At 40.4% G+C, this 9,267-nt stretch overlaps 1 protein-coding gene across 3 annotated transcripts; it reads right to left on the reverse strand.

Moving 5' to 3' along the window:
• Nucleotides 1–925: 925 nt before the first annotated feature.
• Nucleotides 926–4,160, reverse strand: LOC130992781 (uncharacterized). 3 transcript variants are annotated; one of them, XR_009091394.1, is made up of 8 exons: nucleotides 3,512–4,160; nucleotides 3,150–3,247; nucleotides 2,441–2,550; nucleotides 2,041–2,337; nucleotides 1,863–1,962; nucleotides 1,557–1,659; nucleotides 1,370–1,452; nucleotides 926–1,246 (listed from the first exon to the last, which is right to left on the reverse strand). XR_009091394.1 is itself a non-coding variant. In XM_057917535.1 (8 exons), exons 3-8 carry the CDS (start codon nucleotides 2,497–2,499, stop codon nucleotides 1,084–1,086), a joined length of 366 nt encoding a protein of 121 aa, XP_057773518.1. In that variant the 5' UTR covers nucleotides 2,500–2,550; nucleotides 3,150–3,247; nucleotides 3,512–4,160; the 3' UTR covers nucleotides 926–1,083. The 3 variants fall into 3 exon arrangements, 1 of the variants encoding a protein (XP_057773518.1); XM_057917535.1 differs by lacking the exon at nucleotides 1,557–1,659 and having other exon boundaries at nucleotides 926–1,104; nucleotides 1,193–1,246; nucleotides 2,041–2,089; XR_009091393.1 differs by having other exon boundaries at nucleotides 1,370–1,659.
• Between the last annotated feature and the right edge of the window lie 5,107 nt (nucleotides 4,161–9,267).

Consider the following 9,267-nt stretch of genomic DNA (forward strand, 5'->3'; position numbering starts at 1 on the left):
AACATTGCAGAATGTGGAAAGTCATCGCCAGCAGTCCGATCATCATCACCGAAACTGTAAAAAGGGTTCCTACTGACATCCATCAGGAACCTTACGATGAGGACCAGCCCAAGTCTAAGGCAGACTTCACCACAGAAGAAAGGAAACAAGATGAGTTAGACAACCTCGCCAAAAGCATCATCTCCGGCACCGTTCCTGACAAGTATGTCATGAAGATTATCAAGTGCAGAACAGCAAAGGAGATGTGGGACATTCTGGAAAGAATGTGCGTAGGTTATGAGGAAATCAAGGAGAATAAGCTATCCATAGCTTGCCAGAAATTCGACTCCTTCCTCATGCTCAAGAATGAATCTGTCGAGGAAATGGAACAAAGATTCAATCTTATATTCACTACTACAAAAACGCTCATAGATAACGGATAAAATCTGTTATCTATGACCCCAAAAAACCGATAAGTATAGTGGTGATATCTATGATACAGTCATACATAACGGTTTTTTTACCGTTATGTATAATAGTATAGATAACGGTACGATGCTCATACGTAACGGTACATAACCGTTATCTATAATAGTTATACATAACGGTTTTTCACCATTATGTATTAAGATTTTACCGTTATGTATTAGAATTTTTTTTTGTTTTTTATCATCATAGTTAACAGTTTTTTGTACTTTTTATAACGATTTAAGCCGTTATCTTTGTAAGAAATACATAACGGTAGGAACCGTTATGTTTTAATATTTTTACCGTTATGTATTAGAGATATATTTATTTTTTTTCATCATAGTTAACAGTTTTTTGTACTTTTTATAACGGTTTTAACCGTTATCTTTATTATTTAATATTTAATATTTTTTTCCAATTTTTTGTTATTTATCTCAAGAAATAAATAAATAATTTATAAACAATAAAAATGATAAAATCATCAATAACATATATTATATATAACACAAAACCTTCATACATTATCATCCAAAACCTTCATACATAATGTTTTGAGCCTAACTCAAAAAAAAAAAAAAAAAAAAAGAAACTTCACAGAAGCACCTTCATGCTCCAACTTTGATGAGTTTCAGCAGCTCAACAACCTCTCTCAAGCTTCTAAGGGTAGAACATGTGACTCGACAAAGTGCAAGTTAGAATCAGTGCAACCAGAGAAAGATGGATTAGTATTAACTTAATAAGTAACCTGCAAGTTCTTCCTGTGAAAAGTAACCTGCTTGGCCTTCCTGTGAAAAGTAACCTGCAAATAAAAATAATCAATATATATATATATATATGTTATATATATATATATATATAAAGCATGCATGTGTATAAAATAAATATATATAAATATGGAAAAAAATAATTGAAATATGTTTACCTCCATAAAAACAACCCGACTTTTAGATCCACTTTCGAATCCCTGGTGATAGGCATATGAAGGTGGACTTCCATCCAAACAAACTGCAGTAGAAAATGAATATTAATTTTAGATAATGAAAAAAGAGAGATATCTGCTTTTCTTTCTGTTAATTAAAAAAATAGTAAAAGAGAATGAATGAGTTAACCTGCTCCTTCATGTATAGTAAACAATACATAAAGTGTAAAAAGATACCCACAGCTTGACCAATTTCCGACATCAAGCATGCAAGTCCTCCTATCACTAACCAACTACACATGAATAGAATTAGCATTCCTTCAAGACTATACCTCGATTTTCAACAACTGGAAATGAACTGTCCAGGCATATGGTATGCATGTTTCATGCATCTTTCATGCAAGCCAACAAGAATAATGCAAATATTAAACATGTAAAATATATGATCCAAGCATAGGAAAGATAATAGTAATTTTAAAAGGTCAAGTGTACAAACCAGCATCTGCATGTCCGATGTCATCCTGTATCAGCTTTGGTGGATAAGGAGTTAGCTCCAAATGGATAGATCTCATCGAACCAGTACTATAGTTGACATCCTGCAAAAACAGATAGTATATCTCAAATTTGCTTCTCTGTAATAATACACCAATTATTGTTTGTGAAAATAGGCATACATTGATAACAGGACACTGCCGCTTGCTACTAACTTTCTTCTGACGACGGCTGCAAGACCAGATCACACATCAAAGAACATATTAGCATCTTGAATCAAAGACCATTTACCACTTATCACTTCTGAAGTGAAAAACCTGGTTATAAAGAACTTTGTGCTTCAATTCCCCCCAGAACAAATCATTGCAAATAGAGATACAAATTATAACATGCAACAGATAATCATAAGCATATCAAAACAGTTATGTAACATAACAGGTCCGAGGATTTTGCAGCACAGGTCCACCATTCATAGGTAGCTGAAAATTAGACGAGAATCAACTTCAATGCATGACCTTTGTTATACAAGAATGCAATCAAACAAGTTCTTATAAAAATTAGAAGAAGAAAAAATCAAAAAACCTTTGATGTGCTGGCTTGTTCTCCCTGAGGATTCTTCGGAAGTTTAGAAGAGTATACATCCCAAAATAAGGACCACCACTCAGACAGAAATCCTTCAGGAGGATTGATAACTGTAGAAGAAAATGTGAAACATCAAAATGAGTACTCAGATTACTTTAGGTGATTTGTCTCAACAACTTTCAATTAATGTGGAGTCTAGTAAACAAAAATTAATGTTACAACTTGATAGCACTTTGATAAGATTCTTTAGCCAGATTGGATCAACATATATGACAAAATCATTCTATAATCAGATTGTGCTGTCATAACTGGCTAAAAACAATCCGAATCGGTGGAGAAATCAACATGCGAGCTGAAACAGTAATAGTTGCCAATTCATCATGACTAAGATTTTTTAAAAGATGAAAAGTACATGCAATTACAAATCAATTTTGTTTACCTTTTCCACTAAAAAAGATTCTACAAAATTAATTAAGCGAGTGAGGTAGTATACACACTTCAGATAAGTCATAAACGCACATTCATTAATTAGAGAAACATAAACGAGTTCATTCTCATTTTCCTTTTCATGGGAAAGGTAAAAAATTAATTCGTTGAATGAAACACAGATTTACTTCTTCCATTAATAGACACATTAAATTTAAGAAAACACAGAGTTCTAAAGAAATTAAAGAATCTCAAAAGCAGCGGCCAGAAAGAAGTGATATACCAACAGACTTGGGCTGAAGATCAGCCTCTTCGACTAAGATTCCAGCTGTTGTATGCATGTTTTTTCTCACCAAATAATCGTAAATGTACAAGTCCAACCTGCAAAAGAGCTAGAATTGACAACCTCTAATGATAGCAATGGAGCGAGAAGCAAAACTAAACTTAGAAACACTAAATCTCTTCTAAACAGATAGCAAATCTAAAATAAAACAAAATAAACTCAATGCAAAATACATGAATTAGAGGCAACAATTAACCTCAACCCACATTCCATGTCCTACAACAACGAGAGATTTACTTTGTCAATGCAATCAAACACAAAATCGAACAAACTAATGTGCAAAAATAGAAAACTGTACATACAATGAGAGGGGCGCGACGAGTAGGCGGCGCTGGTCGCGGTGGCTAGGGTAAGCAGACGAGAGGGGCGGCGACGAGCAGGTGGCGCTGCTCGCCGTGGCTAGGGTTAGCAGACAAGAAGGGCGGCGCGACGTGGCAGGCGGTGCAGTAGCGGCGCCTAGGGATAGCAGATGACAGGGGTGGCAAAATTAGGGCTTCCTTCCCTTTCCTGTTTCAGTTGATTTCTTTGATTGAGAGAGGTGAATCGAGAGAGAGGGTCCGAGAAAGTAGATGCGGCGCCAGAATCGGAAGCAACAACTGCTCGTCGGCGGCGGCATCAACCGCTGCAGTGAGGATTCCGATTTGGAAGAAAGTTAGGATTTTCTCTTGCGTTTTCTTCACTGGTTTGAGAGAGACAATTTGACAGGGTGGAGAGCAGACGATTTGGAAGGAAGTTAGAATTTTAGGTCGAAGAGGGTGGAGTTTAGATCTGGGCCCTAGGGTTTCAGGCGGAGGAATTAAAGCGGGCGAGGCCGGCGCTCCTCCCCGGAACTTCGGCAACCGCGGCGGCGGAGCCCTAGCTGCTCCGCTCAGCTTGAAAGAGAAGGGGAGAGAATTTTCTGTGTAAACTTTTAAGAGAGCTTGATTGGGAGGGATTTGAGAGAAACATGAGTTTCAGATAATACAATATAAGTTTTAAAAAAATTTAATTTTTTTTTACACATAACAGTTTTTAAAGCAATGATGCATAACGGTTTAATAAACCGTTTTAAAATATGCTCATAGATAACGGTCGGGTTAACGGTTTTGTAGTACCGTTATGTATGAAACTAATAGATAACGCATAAACATAACGGATTAACTTAAACCGTTATCTATTTCCATGGACAACAGTACATAGATAACGGTTTTTTGTGAAAACCGTTATCTTTTCCAAAAATGCGCTCATACATAACGGTTTTTAAAAAAAACCGTTATGTATGAAGCGTTATGTATGTGCATTTTTGTAGTAGTGATTGAATGAAGTTCAATCCATTTCCAAAGACAAATACACTCAACGAGAAATCAACCTGAAGATTCTTCGAGCACTGCCACGTGGAGAATGGCAGATCTACTCAGTCGCTCATCAGCATAAGCCAGGATTCAGTCAGCTCCCGACAAACAAGCTTTTCTCCGATCTCATGGCAAATGAGTTCGACCTTATGAGAAATCTTGGTAACAAGAAGGCTGGAGGATCAGACGAAGATGGTCCATCAACCTCAAGAGGAGTTGCACTGAAGGCCTCGATAAGAGAAGGCAAGAAGCAGATCAAGGAGCCAACGGAACTCAACCCTGAGGACTTCTTCAGTCAATATGCCCTATTGACTGACAGATTCAACAAGATGGAGTCCAAGTTCCGGAAGTACAGAAGGTTCCACAAGCAGCACTACAAGGGAAAAGAAAGAGAAGGGGACTCCAGACATTCCACAGATCGAAGCGGAGAAAGAAAGTCAGCCGCTTACGACATCAAAGAATTGGAATGCTTTGGATGTAGAAAGAAAGGGCACTTTCGAAATGAATGCCCTGAATTGACTCCAGCTGAGCGCAGGGAACTGAAAGCAAAGAAAGATCGCAGATCTTTGAAGAAGAAAGCTATGGTTGCTGATGATGCTGATTCATCCAACGACTCATCAGAATCATCCGACTTCTACAGTTCCAGCTCAGATGATGAGAGCCGAGCCCTGATGGCCAATGAATCAGAAAGTGTAGCCGACAACAGCTACGACAATGGAATGAATGGCCCAGAGGTAAAATCTCTCACAAAAACTCCATATACTGATAACTTCCTGATGCTTTCAGGAGACCACTCAGAATCTGGAGATAGCTCATCCGTTGAAACTGACGAGCTTGATCAGCTCCTGACTGATCACTGTCAGCTGAGGAAAATGTTCGAAGATCTCCTCAAGCAGAATCAGAAAATGGATAAGGAGATCAATGATGAACGAGCTAAACATCAGACAATCATCTACTTTCCGGATGAAACTTGTCTTGATCAGCTAATCATGGAGAACAGCCGACTGGAAGAAGAGCTCAGAGTCTCCAACTCAGAATGTGAAAGAGCATCTCATGAAATCAAGAGGCTCAATCACAAACTGGAAGAAACAGTCAAAAGATGCATGATGCAGTCTCCCATGATGAGCAACTTTCCATCGAAAGGACTGGTCAACAGCATCGGAGGAAAGGTTGCAACTGCCAAAGGAAAGAAAATCATGATCATCTCTAAGAATGATCCTTCTGAAATCACAACCTCAGAAGAATCAAGAGACCATGATGTGGATGAAGTTCACAAGCGCAGACTGATGGCCAGATCAAATGTTCCACCTCCACGAAGCTACAGACGAGCTAAGGAGGCTCCCAACCAGATCATCTTATTGAAAAGGTTGGAAAGCAGATTTCAGTCAAAGATCCGGGAAGGAACATCAGGAGTCAAGAAGAATCTTCCTCATCAATCCAGGGGGAAGAAAGGTCACATCAGTCAGAAACTGACATCCTCAGTTCAGTTTCAGAAGGAACAACATCCATGGAGATCAAGCAATGCTGAGTCCAGTCGAGCCATGCCAATTCCTTGACGACAAGCCACTGGACGACAGACAAATCTCCATAAGTCTGCAAAGACTAAAGTATCTCAAGGAAGATACTTCACCGAGCAAAGAAGACCTCAACCACTCATCAGACAGAACTGCTACAAGAGTGAGGCCATCAAAAAGTTTTCTCAACAGAAGAATGCTCAAGTGCCACCTGAAGCGCCAACGACATCGATCAGACATCCAACAAAGCGCAAAAGATCAGCCAGACCAATTCTGAAGCAGATTTGGGTTCCAAAGGGAACTCGAACTAACAATGAAGGACCCAAAGTTTGATTGGGTGCCTGAAGTAACTCTTCCTTGCAGGTCAATGTCAGGAAACATAAAAAGAAGGAAGAGGCCAAAGCTTCAATCAGAACGTGGTATCTGGATAGTGGCTGTTCGAAGCATATGACGGGCTACAAAGAATATCTATCCCAGAATGTCGAGAAAGCTGGATCCAAAGTTGCATTCGGAGACAACTGTATTGGAGAAACAAAAGGCTACGGTGTGCTCAACATGGGTAACGCCAGTATCAGTAATGTTAGCTTTGTTTCTGGTCTTAAACATAATCTGTTGTCTGTGAGTCAATTTTGTGACAGTGGTTTCACAGTGAAAATCAAAAAGGATGAATTCACTGTTAGAAACAATCAGAAAAAGGTGGTTCTGAAGGGATTCAGACAAGGGAGTCTCTACATCGTTTCTTGGGAAGACAGCCCACCAGAAACGTGCCTCATCAGCAAGAGCAGCTCGGAGCTCAACTGGCTATGGCACAAGAGACTCAACCATCTCAACTTCAAGACGATCAACAAACTTGCTAAACATCAACTGGTAGAAGGTCTTCCTTCTATTGTATTTCAGAAGAAGCAAGAATGTGAAGCATGCCTCAGAGGAAAGCAGACGCGGACGTCATTCAAGTCAAAGACAGGACACTCCTCTGGAAGGATTCTGCATCTACTTCACATGGATCTGTTTGGCCCGATCACTCCAGGAAGCTACAACGGTAGGAAGTACACCTTGGTAGTTGTGGATGATTATTCACGATATACTTGGGTTATCTTTCTCTTCAAAAAGAAGGAGACACTGGAGGAACTGCCAAAGCTGCTGAGAAGACTAAGCGTTGAAAAAGAAGTCAACATCATCAGCATCAGATCAGATCGTGGGACTGAGTTCCTCAATACTGTCATTAGTAAGTATTGTGATGAACAAGGAATCAGTCATCAAACTTCTGCAGCAAGAACTCCCCAGCAGAATGGAGTCGTAGAAAGAAGAAACCGGTCTCTAAAGGAAGCAGCCAGGACGATGCTAGCCGAGTCAAAACTTCCCTTAAAGTTTTGGGCCGAAGCAGTCAACAACGCATGCTACACGCAGAATCGCTCCTTCCTCACTCAGAGACATGGAAGAACTCCATACGAGTTATGGAAGAACAGAAAGCCATCGATTGCCTACTTTCATGCTTTCGGTTCTAAGTGTTTCATACACAACAATGATAAGAGGAGGTTGAACACCTTCGATAGCAAGGCTGATCCAGGAGTCTTCCTTGGATACTCTGGAACAGAACGTTCAAGCAAAGCCTATCGAGTGTTCAATACTCAAACTCTTTGTGTAGAAGAAACACCTCATGTAATCTTTGATGAGTCTACAGATGGTTTCAGGGAACAAGATGCTGAAAAGGATGTTCAGATCGCTGAAGGTTCCAAAGCTGAAATCCACACTGTCGAGCCCTCTACTGTCTTGGTGTGGGGACCTGGCAAAGATGAAGATACTGAGATGCTTCAGTATCAGAAGATCAACCAACGGTCTGAAGTCCAGACTGGAGCCAATACAGATGGCATCAGTCAAGGGGGAACTCCAATTGCTGAAGTTCAAGTTGAACGCGCAGAAGCCGCCCCAGCTCAACTCACCCCTGCTCCAGAAGGTGCTCAACATCCCAGAGCTATTCTGACCGAAGAAGCTCCACCATCCCCTGAAGAGATCAAGAAGTATCGAAGATGGTTTGAACTCCACTCTAAGGAGAACATCATTGGAGAACCATCAGATGGCGTCAAGACTCGGAGATCAATGTGCAACCTCGTCTTCGACATCAACCAGAACTACATCAACGAAGATAAGAATTTCAGCTGTTTCTTATCAACTACAGAGCCCAAGGATATTGAAGAAGCTCTGAAGTCCACTGAATGGGTCATCGCAATGCTAGAGGAACTCAATGAATTCAACCGGAATTCAGTTTGGGAGCTTGTGGATAGACCAGACGATGCAAAGGTGATTGGCTTGAAATGGATTTTCAAGAACAAGGAAGACAAAGAAAGAAACGTTGTGAGAAACAAAGCAAGGCTTGTGGCTAAAGGATACAGTCAAGAAGAAGGAATCGACTACGACGAGACATTCGCCCCAGTTGCCAGATTGGAAGCAGTCAGACTCTTCTTAGCCTTCGCAGCTCACAAAGGTTTCAAGGTACACCAAATGGATGTCAAGTGCGCATTTCTTAATGGAGTGCTCACAGATGAAGTCTATGTAGAACAACCTCCCGGATTTGAGGTTGCTGGACCAGAAAAGGTGTACAAGCTGAAGAAAGCGCTCTATGGATTGAAGCAAGCACCAAGAGCGTGGTATGATACTCTCTCTGAGTATCTGATTGAACAAGGCTTCAAAAAGGGATCTGTGGACAGAACCCTGTTCACTCTCAAAGAAGGAGAAGATCTCTTGCTTGTTCAAATTTATGTCGATGACATAATCTTCGGATCCAAATCCGAACGCATGTGCAATAAGTTTGCTGACATCATGACGAACAAATTCCAAATGTCCATGATGGGATAAATGAATTTCTTTCTCGGATTGCAAGTCAAGCAGACCAAAGAAGGAATACTGATCAGTCAGTCCAAGTATGCCAAGGAGCTGATAGCTAAGTTCGGTATTCAGCACATGAAATCAGTCAAGATCCCAATGAACACAAACTGGAAAGTCGATCCAGGTTCAGAAGGAAGCTCTGTCTCTTCGAAGAAGTACAGAGAAATCATTGGATCTTTGCTGTATTTGACTGCGAGCAGACCAGATATCGCATTTGCAGTCGGGGTTTGTGCAAGATATCAATCAGATCCTAAGGAAGCTCATTTGGATGCAGCTAAGCGGATTCTGAGATATCTCAATGGCACACCCAATTTAGGATTGTGGTACCCA

Source organism: Salvia miltiorrhiza, chromosome 7, assembly GCF_028751815.1.
Source record: "Salvia miltiorrhiza cultivar Shanhuang (shh) chromosome 7, IMPLAD_Smil_shh, whole genome shotgun sequence".
Lineage (NCBI taxonomy): Eukaryota > Viridiplantae > Streptophyta > Magnoliopsida > Lamiales > Lamiaceae > Salvia > Salvia miltiorrhiza.

Coding starts and splice junctions, on each gene's coding strand:
- LOC130992781 (XM_057917535.1), bottom strand. CDS start 2,499: ATGTATACTCTTCTAAACTTCCGAAGAATCCTCAGGGAGAACAAGCCA. Junction 2,090..2,440: donor AACAAGCCAGCACATCAAAG/GTTTTTTGATTT, acceptor CTGGTCTTGCAG/CCGTCGTCAGAAGAAAGTTA. Junction 1,963..2,040: donor GGCAGTGTCCTGTTATCAAT/GTATGCCTATTT, acceptor CTGTTTTTGCAG/GATGTCAACTATAGTACTGG.